The sequence below is a fragment of the Canis aureus genome, chromosome X (assembly GCF_053574225.1).
Source record: "Canis aureus isolate CA01 chromosome X, VMU_Caureus_v.1.0, whole genome shotgun sequence".
Taxonomy (NCBI): domain Eukaryota; kingdom Metazoa; phylum Chordata; class Mammalia; order Carnivora; family Canidae; genus Canis; species Canis aureus.
Genome location: NC_135649.1, coordinates 91,068,987 through 91,086,840, shown reverse-complemented (window position 1 = coordinate 91,086,840; position 17,854 = coordinate 91,068,987). Strand labels below are relative to the sequence as shown.

The 17,854-nt window shown below is 36.2% G+C and overlaps 1 protein-coding gene across 2 annotated transcripts in view; it reads left to right on the top strand.

Annotated features, from left to right (window-relative positions):
* Positions 1 to 17,854, top strand: part of TSPAN7 (tetraspanin 7) — a 128,217-nt gene that overhangs the window by 17,247 nt on the left and 93,116 nt on the right. The window contains exon 2 of one of the 2 annotated variants that reach the window (XM_077889482.1): positions 11,294 to 11,385. The exons of the other annotated variant lie outside the window; for it this stretch is intronic. Within the exon in view, the coding sequence (XP_077745608.1) occupies positions 11,317 to 11,385 (69 nt within the window). The 5' untranslated portion in view covers positions 11,294 to 11,316. The remainder of the gene's footprint in view (positions 1 to 11,293; positions 11,386 to 17,854) is intronic. 2 annotated transcript variants of the gene reach the window in all.

The window sequence follows — 17,854 nt, the reverse complement described above, 5'->3', positions numbered from 1 at the left end:
TCTGGGCTGGAAGAATGGCTTTTCGTGGTTGTGGTGAGGTATGGCGGAGCAGGTGTGATGCCTAGCCTCCTTATTCTCTCCTTTCTCCTAACAAGTAAAGCTCCTTGGCTAACCAAGAAGAGTGATTAGGTGTTTAAAGTTGTTAAAAAGGCGGGTTCAGAGTTAATAGAGGAGGTTGGCATGGAGATGCAAAATTGAGGAAAGTCAATTTGTTCACGTAAGAAGTGTGAGACCCTAAACTGGATTCTTTTCAACTGCATGGTAAGCCCAGAATTCTGCATGTAGTTGATGCTAAATTGCTTGTTGGTAGTAGGTGTAGTGAGGTGCAGCAAAGCGGTTGGCCAGCCTTCAGCACTGATGGTAGCCCGAGTTTCCAGTAAATCTCGTTTAAGGGATGAAGGTTCTGCCACAGGGTAGAAGCAAGTTATTGGAGCAAGTTACTTATTAATCTCTTAACAGCAGCTGTGCTATTTGTGACGTGAAGCTGGCCGTTGTTTATATCTTTCAGAGATGTTTTGAGAACAAACAAGTAACTGCTTTGTATGTTGTATTTTTCATAGGATCCTCCTGGTCTGCAGAGGTAGCTAGCCTGACAGTTTTTATAAATGGCTTAGAACAGGCAGCCCTGAATGGTGGCGCAATGAGTGCTTTGGGGCCTTTGATTTGGTCTAGATGACAAATGGAGGCGAAATACACTTCTCCACATCGTTGGAAACTCAGATCAAAGTCTTTTAAACCAAGATGTCAGGAGCCAACTCTGTATCTAGCATGTGAATTCTTTTGAGATAAAAATCCAGGAAAAGGGAGGGGCATAAATGAATAAATATTCTAATGAAAAGCTGTTCCAATAAGCTGTCTACAAAACTGAGTATGTGGTACACCATTTTTGTAAGGAAGAAAATGCATGTAATAAATCCTGGAGGGGGACCTATCAGAATGTTAATAATTATAGCTGGATGGTAAGATAATTCATGGGTTACTCTTTTTCTGTGCTTTTCTTTATTTTCTGAGTCTCCTTCCCTCCCCTTACATATAGCATGAATCACATTTGCAATTAAGAAAACAGTAAGTGCTGTTTTCAAATAAAAAATTTGGGGGCATCTGGCTGGCTCAATCAGTAGAACATGCAATGTTTAATCTCAGGGTCATGAGTACAAGCCCCACATGTGGCATAGAATTTAATTAAAATATATATACATATATATAAAATAAAACTTATATACAAATATTTAAAATTTTCTGGGCATTTTATAGCATGTGCTTTTCCTTTGTTTCTCAAGGATGGAGTACCTATTTTTATATCATCAGGTCATTTATAATGCAGCAGTTTTTCGACCCAGTCCATTGTAGCCACTGGATTAAATTAATGCAGAGCAAAAACACATTTAACTTGATTTTTAAGGCTTGTCTCTTCAAAATAAAAGAAAATGACTGCTTCTATTAAACAATAAAAATTTTGTATACAATCTCAAGTATAATATTAAGACAGGGCATAATATTTTTGTATCTACCCCCCAGCTTTATCAGATCTTGGCATTATGGCTTATTTGCTTTGGGTGTTTATAGTTTTTAAAGAAAAATGAAAAAATTACAGTTGATTCCTCTACATCTCTCTGTCATAAATTCAGAGTTTGTAAGTTGAGTAAATACAAATTTCATACACTTATTAATAGATGCATATCTATCATCATAAAGTATTGCTTTCAGATTTATAAACTTTGTATAAATGAACCACACTATGGATATTGTTTTGAAACTTACATTTTTTGCTCATCATTGTTTGACATGTTTCTAGGTTGATAAATGTGGCTCAAGTTTAGTGGCTGACAAAGTATGGCCCATGGGCCAAATCTAGCTAGCCACCTCTTTTTGTACATAAGCTAGGTATTGTATGTAAACTATTGCTGCTTTCACACCAAAACAGCAGAGTTGAGTAGTTGCACTGGAGACTGGATGGCCCAGAAAGCCCAAAATATTTACTGTCTACAGAAAATATTTTACTACATTTATTACTACATAAAATAGTAAATATTTACTGTTTATAGAAAGATTGCTGACCTCTGATCTAGTTCATTCTTTGTATGGACATGTCATTATTTATCTGTTTTCCTGCCCAATGGGGGCACTTACTTCCTATTTCTAAGAAGTGATGCTTTGGTGAACATTGGCGCGCTCGCGTGCACACACACACACACACATATATATATATATATATATATGTTTTTACACACACACACACACACATATATATATATATGTTTTTTTAACTGCATCCCAGTTTCTGTTTTTTCTTTTTAAGTATGGAAGCTCAAGTATAAGATGTAGATTTTTTTTTAAGCTTTACAAAAAAAAACAAAATAAAACAAAAAACTCCTTTTGCATTCCATAAAAATTGACAGAAAAGCACCTGGCCAGAAGAGCAGACAGTCAGCAGGCCCCACTCTGTGCCCCCACCACGTGGTCTCCGTGGGACAGGAGCCAGTCTGTGCAGGACGAAGATGAGGGCCACCTCCTTTCTCCAGGAGCTATCCCCTGTCCCCCCAGCCCCAACCCCAAGCAACTCCCAAACACGTGGAATCAGATTTCCAGCTTTTCTTCTCTCTTTCACACACCATAGTTAGTTCATAAAATTTTTTTGTTTCACATTTTTTACACCAATGTAACAAAAAGGGGAGGGAGGCAGGGTTGGGGGCTGGGGCAAACAAAAGCACACGGGCCCTGTGGAAACAAGGAGAGTTCTGATATATATATATATATATATATATTTTTTCTAACCAGATGGGTGACAGCATTTCCAGTATAGCATATAGATCATGAAATAATTAAGCTTTTTCTATATTTTGGTACTGCTTTCCATACTTAGCCAAAAAAAAAAAAATCCAAGGCAGACAATGGCCCTGTTAGCTGATAGGTATAGGTATGTTATTTAGTGATTTGAGGTAGAGAAGGTATTTTTATTGTTGATTTAAATGCTTTTTCTCAAAGTGGATTTTTCTTGCTGAAGAGGGAAAAGTACCGAGTGATCCATATGGAGCAAAGGGAGAGTTAGGAATGATCCTGTCAGCTGCAAGGGAGTACCTCCTGTTGGCAGTTAACTGTATTAGGTCATGATGATGTTATTATTTAGAGCTGCAACTTGATTATTGAGCATTTACTAAAGTACAAGCATAGTATTTTTTAAGATTTTTTAGAAAAGATTTTATTTATTTACTTCAGAGAGAGAGTGAGAGTGAGAGCGAGAGCACGGGAGCAGGGAGAAGGGCAGAGGGAAAGGGAGAAACAGACTCCCTGCTAAGTGGAGAGCTCTATGCAGGGCTTGATTTCAGGACTTCAGGATCATGACCTGAGCCAAAGACAGATGCTTAACCAACTAAGACACCCAGGTGCCCTGGACAAGGATAGTATTAAACACCTCATGTGCATTATCTTATTTTATTCCCATAACAACCTGTAGAGGTAGTAATTACTGTTCCTTATTTTGAGAAGAGGCATCTGGGATCCAGAGTTTGGCCCAAGGTCATGTTTAAGTGAGGCTTCAGGTTGGACCTCTCCACCAGCATTAGGCGCAATGCTCGTCAAGGGGAACACGGTTCTCCATGGTAGACCTTTGAAGATGGGTTAGCGGATACTATGGGAATCCACACTGCTCTGAGGCACAAGTGCTCATCAGTGCCAGTCTTGGCTCCTTTAAGCTGGCCCAGGCTTCCTGCACGAAGAAGTAGCCTTGGTTTTCCAGAAAGGTCAAAGTTTACAACTTCAGTGAGAGTAATGATCTCATGTGGTTCTTTTGTAGAAAACTGAGGTCAGGGCCATTTTTTCTTGTCCTCTCAGCTCAAAACTCCACTTTCTCAAGTGGGCATTATACTGTACCACAGGTAAGTGGAAGTCGAAGATTGTCTAAGGGATACTAATGTCAGACACAGAGTTCTTCCTGAACAACTGGGCAACCGCCCTTACACTTTCAAAGGTCTGAACTCCTAAATGTCTTTGTCCCGCTTCGGTTTATGGCCAGGGTGGGCAATACGTAAGGAATCCTGAAAACTTTCACAGGGATAGTCTTGCTACTCTTATTAAACCAACCAACTAACATGCCCACGAGACTAAATTACTGTCCCAAGCTGCATGGGTATCCTTTTTCTCGCTGCTGTGAAATATGGTAAGGATGTGAGCTTGTCTCTTATGGCTATAAGCTCCCAACCCCCTTGAACAAGACAGAAGCCAAGTCATGTAAAGCTGCTAGAGAGACAAATTGTTTCTTTGCTTTAAAGAAAGCTGAAAGCAGCAGGATTCCTCAGGCATTTTCCTATGGAACTGACACTAGTTTAAATACAGTTATCTAATCCACAGGTGGACATACAGGTTCGGCTCACTGGCACAATTGCCAACTAAAAGGTTGCAAGCTGTCACTTACTTCCTCCCTTAAACTTGCTTTTAAGCTGTAACCTGGCCAGTTGTTAATCTCCTCAATAAATAGCAAGAAAACTCCAGTACCCTGCTTTCTAATGACAACAAAAAGTTTCTGCCATGAAATTGAATTGTCAACCTGGACTTTTCCACGGCTGATGAATATCAGTTGTACAATCAGCGGACGTGTAGACTTGTGTACACAATCTGAAGTCTCTCGTACCTGCCTCATATGTTTGCCTTCTGAAGGTGCCTATTGAACATCAATTCAGGGACTCATGGTCATTCTAAACTCATTGTCAGTTGGACTTCTTTTTGCATATTGATTTTTTGATACCACCAGCTTTAAACTTAATCTGTTGTGTGACAGCAAATAGTTTTGAAATTATGACCCTAAGCACGCCCACAGGAAAAGCCCCTGATGAACACGACTTTATCACATCACTTCCAATTAGTCTGTGGGCTATGTCATTGGATCTTCACATCTGTGCAATTGTAATCACCCTAAATGCAAAGTTCTGCTTTTTCCAGTTAATATGATTCACATGTGGACTGCATCTTGCATGTGTTGAAATGGTTGTATTACTGTGTGTCTGAAAAACTAAGTCTTTATGGTATGGGAAAACCACAAAGGAGTGGGAAAACACGTACAGCCTAAAGAATAATTAAAAAGCAAATACTCATCTAGTTAACTTCCAGGGTTAAGGAATAGAACATTATCAGTACCACCCCCCATAGCCTCCTGAGTGACCCTCCCTATCATGGTTTCCTCTCTCCCCTCTGTAGGGAAATTATACAGACTTATCATCCACATGCTTTTAATAGTTGTACCACGTATGAACAAAACCTGGTACTTCTCTTTGTTTTTGTCTATCTTTGAACATTATGTACATTGAGTAATACTCCATGTGTTCTGTGATTTCTTTCACTTAATGTGTAAGATCCATCCATGTTGCTACTTGGAGCTAGGTTGATTCTTTTTCATTGCTTTATATTTCAGTATATGACTGTACCACAAATTATTCATCCTGTTATTGGACATTTGGGTGGTACTCAGTTTGCTTTTATGAATAATGCTGCTATGAATATTCTTTTATTTCCTGTTGAACATCTGTGAAGTTGTACATGCATCTTTAGTTTAAAAAAATGCTGCTAAATGTTTTTTCTTATGGTTATGGATTGGTGAAAATTCTAGTTGTTTCATATCATCCCTGGCACTTGAACTTGTTAAACTTCTCAATGTTTTTCCAGTTTGGTGGATGTTTATAGTATTATGGTGCTTTTAATTTGTGTTCCTCTGGTTAATAACGAGGAAGTATATACTTTCAAATATTTGTTGCCCATTTTTAAATCAATTTGGGGGCCATATTTCATAGTCCCATAAAAAGACATCTTATTTTTCCCTAATTCCTATGATTTGAAAGATCTAAAGTTTTTTTTCAATATTTTGAGTATAGTTGGCACATACTGTTACCTTAGTGTACAACATAGTGATACACTTTCTTTATATGTTATACTATGCTCACCAAGAGTGTAGCTACTTTCTGACACCATACAACACCCTCCTCCCCTCTGGTAAGAGTGCAAAGAAAAAGAAGCCCTCCTGCAGTGTTGATGGGAATGTACATTGGTGTAGCCCCTGTGGAAAACAGTGTAGAAGTCCTCCAAAAATTAAAAATAGAATTACCATATGATCCATTAATTCTACTGAGTATTTATGCTAAGAAAATGAAAACACTAATTTGAAAGACTTTTGATTAATAAATTGCATTTATAAGAATGTTTTTAGAAATGTAATTGCTTGTATTTGAATGCAACATATTTTTATATGATTTTGGAATACAAATAATAATTTATATATAATACAAAAATATGTAATATTAATTGGGTCATTTATTCATTTGATTGTGCTTGTTCCTTTGTTTTTCTTTTTTTTTTCTTTGTTTTTCTAAACCTTGCAGCTGAGTACCACTACCTGGAGCCTTGACCTAGGCACTTTTTTAAAAAAAGTTCTGAAAATGTCCATTGGGCCCTTTTTGCTACCTTACGTTCCCCCTTAGTGGTTTGGAAATGAGGCATTGGACTAGAAACTCAGATTTCTTTCAACCATCATCTGTGTGTTTGATAAAGCATAAATGTCTGTTGTTTTGCCTCCATTCACAGATTTGGGAGCTATGCAGTATTGAATATCAGGAATCCTTTGCATATTTTTAATCTAATTTCTTTTGGGGGTTATTTCTTTGGAATATGTTTCCAAATGTGGAATTCCTAAACTTATTTTAACCTGGTACCTTGTATGTTAGGAGATGAACAGATCAAACTAGCTATTGACCTACAATCTGTCTCACAGCCTTATTTCATATGCATTTTGTTAATTTAATTTGTAGACAGAAGTGGTATAGATTTCTCTTTTAATTTGACTAAACATGAACTTAGGGACTTGATTTTTAAAAAAGCCGATTCCTTGAAAAATCATTTATTGAAAGCCCAGTGTATATTTGCATCCTGTTCTCAGAATAAATGATCAGTTCTTTAATTCCTTTGTATTCTACTTGAACAAATGACCAATCTGTGACATTATTGAGTCGGTCAGTGGTGAAGATTTATGGCTATGAAACCTCACATATAAATTAAAGACAATTCTTAGAGAAATGTGCTTAAGATATTTCCAGATTAACCTTATTAGCTGTGGAGGAGAGCATTGTTAGTATTGGTCACCTGTACCTGGAAATGTCCTAAATAGAGTGTTGAATGACTATATTTTACACCTGAAACTAATAGAACGTTGTCTATTAACTGGAATTACAAACTAAAAATAAAAGTAAATAAATGTTTGATAGAGTTCACCTGTTAAAAAAGAAGAAGAAAGTATCCAAAATAACTGGGAAGTCTTGAACATTCTCCATTTCTTTTTTCTTTTTCTGGGACTGTTACCTTTTACCACTAGCTTTCACTGAATTTACATAATAAATCCTTATATATAATAGATTCTTGTTACAACGACATAATGCAGAGGTTCTCAGCGGGAGGGGGGAGGTTTGCCCCTGGGGGAACATTTGGTGGTGTCTATAAACATTTTTGGTTGTCACAGCTAAAAGAGGAAGGTGAGGCTAAGAAACCCGCTCTAGGTTAAGCAAGTTTCTTTCCCTCAGTTGCTTCCCCAGTCACTGTTGGTTCCATGTTTTATGAGTTATTATGAATTCACATTTATGTTCCATTTCTATGCAATGCAATTTGCCAATTTTAAGTGTGATTTGATGAATTTTGACGAAAGCATACTGTTGTGCAACCACACTATACTCATTTCTAATATGTTTAAATTTTAGTTCTGTAGCTTCAAATATGCATTCATTAAATGAATATATTATGGGGCAGAAGGAAACTTAACGAAATTCAGGTACTGATGGGTAGCCTGTGACTGATAACATAGAACATATATGGTAATCTGTGAAGGGTGATGCCCTTCAGCTGAGTATTACTCCATTTTAATTTGAATCTGGTGGGTGCTTCATTTTACTTGGAGGGTCATGTTTATTAGTCATCTGAGTGATTGACTTGAGGGTCAGTTGCTACAGTATAACATAGGAACCTGTATTAGCCTCTATCATAAAGTACCTTTAGGTCCACACATTACTGGATTCCTTGGCACTCTCTAGGTTTTTTGTTTTGTTTTGTTTTGGGTTTTTTTGGTTCATGCAGGTTAAAATAAAACTGAGTGTTTGAAAGCAAACCCAGAATATATACTTCTGTCCTAAAGGATAATTTCCAGAATGTTGGTTACTTTGGTGGTTAAATTTAACCTTGGTAAGTAGTAGCAGTTGTCTGCGGTAAAGCGAATGGAAACCCTTGCTTACACTGCTGAACCACATTCTTAGAGGGGGAGCTTTGTCTTTACCACGGACTGCTGTAATTGGAGTGTGGGAGATGATTTGAGATGAGAATTGGAGATCTGTGTGAATCTGGAGAGAAAGCAGGTGCTTTCTCTTTTTCCCTTTAGTTCCCTTTCCAGGCAAGGTAGTATTCATATTCCAGGTTTCATAGGGAGTTTGTTAGTGTGTCTCAAGGAGAAACACAGAGAAGTTAGGTGGGAAGATGGTTAGCAGTTCCTCTCAATTTGTGTTCATATTACTATCCTGTAATGAGAATATAATAGTTCTTATATAATAGCAAAAAATGAGGTAAGGTTTGGAGCATTGCAAAATTTAGAGGCTTTTAACTACATTTTAAGTACTATAGATTATGGCTCAGTGTAACCATAGGAATATTGCTGGTTTTATTTGTGGATTGAGTTTAGGCAAACTATCAACAGTACCAAAATGATACTCTGTGAAAAGGAAACAAAATCTACCCACAAATTTAAAATGCTGTGTCTGCTGTTTTCCTCTCTTGGTCTTATGTACCAATCAAGAATTGCTGGAGAAAGAAGTCATGTTGAACAATCTGCCAATTCCCCCATGTAATCCTGGGATTATTTGTGTCACCCCTTATGGTAACCTGAGTATTTCGGAACACTCATGATGAAGAGTCTTCCAACTTGAGAAAATCAGGACTCTTACTATTTCAAATGCTAAGAAAAGATTTTTCTGTTTGGATGTATGTTTGTCCTCAGTCCCTTCTTCCATGGCCTGTTAGCCTGGGGCGCCATCTTACCATGGCAATTGAGTTCCAAGAGTGAGCATCTTGTCCGGAAGAAGTGATATTTTGGAGTGGCCTTATCTTTGTTTTGAAAAAAGGCATTGATAGAATGATCCCAGTTTATTTTTAATAATGGACTAGAAAGAACTCAGACAAGAATCTCAGGCATTTAAATTCCCCATTGTTTCTGCTTCTGTTCACTGCTTACTTACCATTCTCTACTATGTACATTCACTGGCCCTCTTGACAGGGTATTTTGCTAATGGATACGTGGTTTTTTAACACCCAGGCGAGGCTAGGTTAGCGTGAGGACAGATTGGTTTTTTGAGTTTAGAATTTCTGTTTGATGGTGCTCATGCCTCTTAGTTGGTTAGCCACGATTGCCAATGAACCCCTAAGAGATAACAATTTGGTGAAAGTGCTTAAAGAAGAAGTGTAAGACTCAAAATCTGGAGGAGCGCAAAAGATTTGGAATCCTGCTGTACTAAACAGATTGTGTCCTGATGTTTTTCATTCAACGAGAATTTTCCCACGTCTTTAAAAATCCTTTCAAAATAGCATTAAATGGTCATGTATTTTTCTATCCTGAGATTCATTTGTATAGCAAGCCGTTTTCCTGCTGTGGCGTATATAGATTGTTTCTAGTTTTTTCACTAATATAAGATTGTGATTAGTAACTTTGAACTTAAATCTTTGGCTTTGCATTTCATTATTTGCTTAAGCTAACTTCCTTATGAAAGGATTAACTATGAATGTTTTTAGATATTGAAAATTTTTGCCAGAAAAGCTTTCAGCAAGGATGTTTGCCAATATCCTCCTGCTAATTGCATAAGAAAATGTTAATTACAGCACACTACTGCCATTGACAAAGATTTAAAAACATTTTAGAATTCATAGTTTTAAAAATGAGTAAATTATATATATATGTATTTAATTATAAGGTAAAACTTTAAAATCTGTATTTTTGAATTGTCTTTTCTTTTACTCTGGCCCTTTTTCTATTAGCGATGTTTTATCATTTTGTAAGAGTGTTTATACATTAAAGCTGTCTATTTTTTTGCGTTTTGCACATTACTTACTACGTCATTCCTCTTGTAATTTATTAGGTAGGAGCTATATAAATTATGAATTTGAGAAAATAAAAAGCAAACTCATATATAGCTATAATACTATAGAAAAGGTTGGTATTAATGCCTACTAACTTCTCTATAAGGACCTGACTGGGCATAATCCTAAAGGTATCATGGCTGAGAATTTGTGATCTGATCTGGAGTCAGCTTTTCTTAGCACTTTTATGACCCCTTTGCCCCTTTTTTTCTTAATTGTCTCACACCTCTTGAGCTGGGTTGGTGTGTTAGTTTATTGTACAAAGGTCATCTCTCCTAATTGCAGGAAGTTGTTAGTCTTGGCTATTTAAGACCCTTGATCAAGTTTCCTAATACTGTCTTTTAGCTTCTAAGAAGTTTTCTCAGTTTTGCAATGTCACAGGTATGTTTATTAGGAATGGCTCATGTCTCTTAGCCTGGCCATGAATGCTTAAGATAGTTGTTGCTCTCAGGGAGTTTATATTCCAGTGGTGGGGAGCATGTAGTGAACATGGAAAAAAAAGGTAGAATTTTACCAGGCATATCTGCTTGCTTGCTTGATGATTTTTAACAACATTATTGAGGTATAATTGACATGCCATAAACTGAGCATATTTGAAGGGTACAATTGGAAATTCGGCATATGTACGTACCTGGGAAACTATCACCACAATTAAGAAAGTGAGCCCATCCATCCTGCCAAAAGCTTCCTGTGCCCTTGGTAATCTACCATCATGCCACTTCCGATTACCCATTTCCAGGCAACTGCTGATCTACTTTCCATCACTACAGTTTGGATTTTCCAGAATTTGATAGATATGGAATCATACAGGATGTACTGTTTTATCTGGCTTTTTTCTACTCAGCACCATTATTTTGAGATTCATCCATGTTGTAATGTATATTTATTTCATTTTTTCATTTCGAATTTATTCATTTTTATTCCTGTGTAGTTTTTCATTAAATGGATATATCTCAGTTTGTTTACTCATTCATTTGTTGATGGACAGACTTTTGTGTTTTTTCCAATTTCTGGCAATTGCAATAGAGCTGTTATGTATATTTACATACAAGTTGTTTCTATGGACATATGCTTTTCTTTCTCTTGTGTAAATACCTAGGACTGCAATGGCTGAATCATATGGTAGGTATCTGTTTAACTTTTCTAGAAACTGCCAAACTGGTCTCCAAAATGGTTGTACTGTTTTACATCCACATCTACAGTTCCAGTTTCTCCATATCCTCACTAACACTTGGCATGGTAAGTATTTAAATTTTACTCATTTTAATAGGTGTGCAGTACTATCTTGTTGCAGTTTTAATTTGTATTTCCCCAATGATTAATGATGTTGAGCGTTTTTTGTTCTTATCCATATTTTATTGTGGTAACATACATATAATATAGGATTTGCTGTCTTAATCATTTTTGTGTTCATTTTAGTGACATTAAGTACATTCACATTGTTATGTAATCATCACTACATCTATCTATGGAGCTCTTTCCATTTTGCAGAATGGAAACTCTCTAACCCATTAAATAATAATTCCCTGTTCCTCCCTTCCCCAGCCCCTGGCAACTACCATCTTACTTTGTTTCCCCATGAATTGGATTACTCTAGGGCCCTCATAATAAGTAGAATCACACAGTATTTGTCCTACTGTTTATTTCACTTAGCACAGTGTTCTCAAGTTTCATCCATGTTGTAGTATATGTCAGAATTTCCTTCTTTTTTAAGGCTGAATAACATTCCCTTTTATGTATATATCACATTTTTTTTCATGTGCTTATTTGCATCTGTATGTTCTTTGGTGAAGTGTCAGTTCAGATCTTTTGCCCATTATTTTTTGGAGGGTTGTTAATATTTGTGTTGAAGGTCTTTATATTTTTTGGATACAAGTCCTTTATAAGACATATGATTACACATATTTTTTTCCAGTCTGTGTCTTGCTTTTCATTCTCTTAACAGTGTCGTTAAAAGAGCTACAGGTTTTAATCTTGATAAAGTGCAATTTATCAATTTCTTCCTCTAAGGATCATGCTTATGGTTTCATATCTAAGAAACCTTTGCCTAACTGAAGGTCACAAACGTTTTCTCCTAAGTTTTCTTCTAAAAGTTTCTAATTTTATGTTCTACATTCAAGTCTACCACCCATTTTCATTTGATTTTTGTGTATAGTACAAACTTTGGATCAAAGTTCTTTTTTTTTTTTTTTTTGGCATATGGGCATCCAGTTGTTCCGGCACCATTTGTTAAAAAGACTTTTCTGTTAAATTGCCTTTGCACTCTTGTTGAAAGTCTATATCTGTGTGGGTCCATGTCTACAGTCTCTGCTTTCATCCATCTCTTTGTCTGTACTTTAGTCCCACACTGTCTTGATTGCAGAAACTTTATAATCATTCTTGAAATCAAGTACTATTAGTCCTCCAACTTTGTTCTTTTTATTCCATTTTCTGGAAGTGATTTATAGAATTAGCATTAATTCTTCCTTACCTGTTTAGTAGATTTCACCATTGAAGCCACCTGGGTCTAGAGTGGAAAGGTTTTTTAACTATAAATTTATTTTCTTTAACAGATAGATATCTATTTCAGCTTTTCTAGTTTTTGAGTGAGCTGTGGTCATATGTATCTTGTAAGGAATTAGTCCATTTCCTCTAGGTTATCAAATTTATTGGCATAAAGTTTTTAGTAATATTCTCTGATTATGCTTTCAATATTTGTAAACTCTATAGTGGTTTTCCCCCCAAACTTCTTGTTGTAATTTCTGTTTTCTGTTTTTCCAGATCAGTCCAGCTAGAGGTTCATCAATTTTATTGATCTTCTCAAAGAGCAAGTTTTTGGTTTCATTGATTTTTCTGTGGGTTTTTTGTTTGTTAGTTTGATTGATGATTGATTGATTTTGGTCTTAGTGATTTTGGCTCTGGTCTTTTTTCCTTTCTTCTACTGACTTTGGGTTCAATTTTCTCTTGCTTTTCCAGTTTCTTAAATGAGAAGCTGAAGTCATAGATTTGAGATCTTTCTTCTTTTCTAATATAAGCATTCGATGCTATACATTATCCCCTAAATACTGTTTTAGCTGTCTTTCCAAATTTTGAATATGTTGTCTTTTCATTTTCATTCATTTCAAAATTCTTTATAACTTCTCTTTTGATTTTTCTCTTTAACCCATGGGTGCTTTAGAGGTGTGTTTGTTATTTTGTTTCCAAATAGTTGAGGGATTGTCCAGAGATCTTTATCTTATTGACTTCTAAATTAATTTCTTTGTGGGAAGAACATACTTTATATGACATGAATCCCTTTTATTGAGATTTTATAGCTCAGAATGTGGTCTTGGCAAATGTTCTATGCATGCTAGAAGAGAATATGTATTTTGCTTTTGTTGGGTAGAGTGTTCTGTGTATATCAATACTGCTAAGTGAAGTAAGTCAGTCGGAGAAGGACAAACATTATATGTTCTCATTCATTTGGGGAATATAAATAATAGTGAAAGGGAATATAAGGGAAGGGAGAAGAAATGTGTGGGAAATATCAGAAAGGGAGACAGAACGTAAAGACTGCTAACTCTGGGAAACGAACTAGGGGTGGTAGAAGGGGAGGAGGGCGGGGGGTGGGAGTGAATGGGTGATGGGCACTGGGGGTTATTCTGTATGTTGGTAAATTGAACACCAATAAAAAATAAATTAAAAAATACTGCTAATGTTGAAAATTCCTATATCCTTAACAAATTTTATCAATACTTGTTCTATCAGTTGAAAGAGTCTTTTTGAAATCTCCACCTGTAGTTCTAGACTTGTCAAATTCTCCTTAAAGTTCTATCAGTTTTGCTTCATGTATTTTGAAGTTCTGTTCTTAAGTGCTCTTGTGGTAAATTGAGCCCTTTTTCATTATGAAAGGAACTTCTTTATCACTAGTAATATTTTGTGCTCTGAAATGTACTTTAATATTAATATAGCTACTCCTGTTCTCTTTTGACTAGTGTTAATATAGCTTTTTCTATCCTTTTACTTTTAACCTATTTGTGTCTTTATATGTAAAGTGTGTTTCTTATATTCAGAATATAAGTGGGTCCTACTTTATTCTTTTCCAATTTGACAATCTCTGTCTTTTAACTGGGATGTTTAGATCACTTACATTCAAAAGACTATTCATATGGTTAGGTTTAAATCTATTGTTTTTCAGTGTTTTCTATTTGTCCCACCTCTTCTTTATTCCTTTTTTTCTGTCTTATTTTTGATTATTTCTTCACGATTTTATATTTTTAGCTATAATTCCATGTTTTGTGATTTTATTGGTTGCTTTAGGGTTAATAGTATACATTTTTTAACTTATCAAGATCTGCCAGGATAGTATACCATCTCACTATTATTTTAAGAATTTGACAATAGTATATATATAGTACTTCCATTTCTCCATTTCTAGCCTTTCTTCTTTTGTTTTAGACATTTTATTTTTTGTATGCTTTAAACACCACACTACATTATTGTTATTTTTGTTTAAATGGTCCTATTTTAAAACACTTAAATGATAAGAGTAAATCTTAGATTTACCCAAGTATTTGTTTTTAGTACCCTTCATTCCTTTATGCAGATCCATATTTCCACCTGGTATTATTTTATTTCTAAGTACTTATTTCAACATTTTTCTTGGTATAATTTTGCTGGTGGTGAATTCTTCCAGCTTTTGTGTGTCTGAAAGGTTATTTTACCTTTGCATTTGAAAGATATCTTGCTGCTATAGAATTCTGTAGTTTTTAAATTTCTGTATTTTAAGATGTCGCTCCTTTGTCTTTTTTGCTTGTATTATCTCTAATGAGAAATAAGTCATCCTTATCTTTATTCCTCTCTATATTTTCTCTGCCAGGTTTTAAGATATTATTATCATTATTATTATTATTACTTTTTTCTTTATCATTAGTTTTGAGCAATTCAGTTATGATATACCTTGGTATATCATGTTTTGCTTGGGATTCGCTGAGCTTCTTGAGTATGTAGGCTTAATGATTGCACAAAATTTGGGAAATTCAAGCTCATATTTCTGCCAGTCTTTTTTTGTCCCACTCTTTCTTGGTTTCTTTTATTGCAGAATGGCACTTAGAAATTAGGACCTGTGCCCTAGGTGTGCTCATTTGGTACTGGGATGTGATTGCTTCTAGGCCTTCCCAGTGGTTAGGACATACATGTAAATGTATACTAACTATGCAAACACGTATATCAGTCTCTTGTCTTTTTTCATTCTATCATCTTTCTTCCTTCCTTCCTATCTGCCATCTTTCTATCCATCAAGTTATGAGCTCATACTGAACCTCTCATTCTAATCCAACAATACATAGTTCATTCTAGTCTTTCTCTGACAGTGAGAAACCTGGCTCTCATTGTCTATGGCATATGTAAATATATTCACTTACTTCTTTAATCCTAATATAAACTAGTTTTAGAATTGCTAACCCAGGGATGCCTGAGTGGCTCAGGGGTTGAGTGCCTGCCTTTGGCTCAGGTTGTGATCCCGGCATCCTGGGATGGAGGCCAGCACTGGGTTCCCTGTAGGGAGCCTGCTTCTCCTTCCACCTTTGTCTCTGCCTCTCTCTGTGTGTCTCTCATGAATAAATTTTAAAAAATCCTAACCCAGACTCCTGTGAGAAACACATCTACTGGCTAGAGTACAGTTCTCAGTACAATTCTTTTTTGGTCTTAAATCAAGATGCTGTTTTCCACAATTACTAAGACTAGTTCTTTTCTTTCCCATTCTATTCCGTGTGGTTACTTATTTGCTTGTGCTACAGTTGGGCTGTTTTGTTAGTGTTTGCATTTCATTTTGCTCTCTTACCTTAAAACACACATATTTTGTTTGGTTTTAATTATTTATATTTTTCATATGTGAAGCATTACTCTGATTCTCAGAGTCAGGGCTTTACAAAAGGGTATACTTGCAAGTGTCACTCCTTCCTCATCCCTACTATCCCTTTCCATTGTGTCCTCTTCCATTCTGTCCTATACACCTCTTTATTTATTTATTTATTTATTTATTTATTTATTTATTTATTATTTATGATAGTCACAGAGAGAGAGAGAGGCAGAGACACAGGCAGAGGGAGAAGCAGGCTCCATGCACCAGGAGCCCGATGTGGGATTCGATCCTGGGTCTCCAGGATCGCGCCCTGGGCCAAAGGCAGGCGCCAAACCGCTGCGCCACCCAGGGATCCCTCCACCTCTTTAGATAACCAGTTTCTTTCGTTTCTAGTGCAATTTTGTTTAGTTTCTAGTTTACCGTCACTGTATGTCTTTTGCACAAATGGGAAGATACATGAATGTTTTCTTACTCTTTCTCATTTTTCTTAAATGAAGGTTCGCATACCATAGATACATTTTTTTGCACTTCGCCTTTTTTGCTTAACAGCTTATCCTGCAAATCATTCCATACCCATATCAGTTCATAGAGACCTTTCTTGTTCTTTTCTTACAGTAGCAAAGCACTCCATTGTGTAGCTGTACCATAGTTTATTTAGCCACTCTCCTTTATGTTGGCATTTAGATTGTTTCCAATTATTTTGTGATTGGTAATAACTTTGCAGTGAATAATCCTGTAAGTATTTTTGTATTGGAGATATTTCCTTAGTATAGATTCCTAGAAGTGGGATTCCTGGGACAAATAGCCCTTTTTGTCCCTCTGTTCACTTGAAGAATTTCTGATCTCTATCAGAAAACAGAAGCTTTTGGAACACCTAGGTGGCTCAGTGGTTGAGTGTCTGCCTTCAGCTCAGGTCATGATCCTGGGGCCCTGGGATCCAGTCCTGCATCGGGCTCCCCACAGGGAGCCTGCTTCTCCCTCTGCCTATGTCTCTGCCTCTCTCTCTGTGTCTCTCATGAACAAATACATAAAATCTTAAAAAAAAGTTTAAAAGAAAATAGAAGCTTTTCTTTGCATTTCCCTCCTCCCATGGTTTTGAGTGAAGCAAAAATAAATTTGCAAAGGAATGCAGGTAAGAACTTTTCCCAACATGTCTGGTACTTTAAGTACACTTTTTCTAATATCTAGCCTTTATCCTGTGGACATTTGATTTGTACAGTCATTCCCCCTTCTTTCTTTAAATATCTCTCTTCATAGAACACTCTTCCATATGTTCTGAAATGTCCTTAATTTGTAGCTTGAGATTTGCCCACTGAAACGTAATTATCTGCATTTTATCTTTATCTTCCCAAGTTTAAAAATACAACAAAACTGGTGTTACATTAATGATACATAGCCAATTGAGGACAGTTATTTTTTTCTTAACTGCATTTGGTACCATGTGTGCTGAAGAATCTTGTTTTAAAGAAAGAAGATAACTGTGGATAGTTTTCAAGTGGTGTGGAAAATCAAACTTGCTGAAGTGGTGGAGAACCCCTCCCCCCCATGTTTGGTCTCAGATGAAACTTTTTGTTAAACACAAACTCTCAAGTTGGAATCAGTGGCCTGGAAGAATCAATCTTGAGTATTCCAAAGGCCTTTCTTACTGTCTTCCACAAACGTCTCCCCCTCTGAAGCACCAGTGAACATATTCTTCTTTTTATCTGATCTGTTATTTTTGTAGTTCTGCAAATCTTTGTGAGAGACCAGAGTTCCTCTGGATTATATCTTGGAAGTCAAATTTCCACTGGGGCTTTTACATCAAATTGCTCTTCTCACAGGCTCTTGGGTGCCAGATTTCCTTCCAAAATGACAGGTTGCCGGATACGCACTTCTACTGCCCTTTAT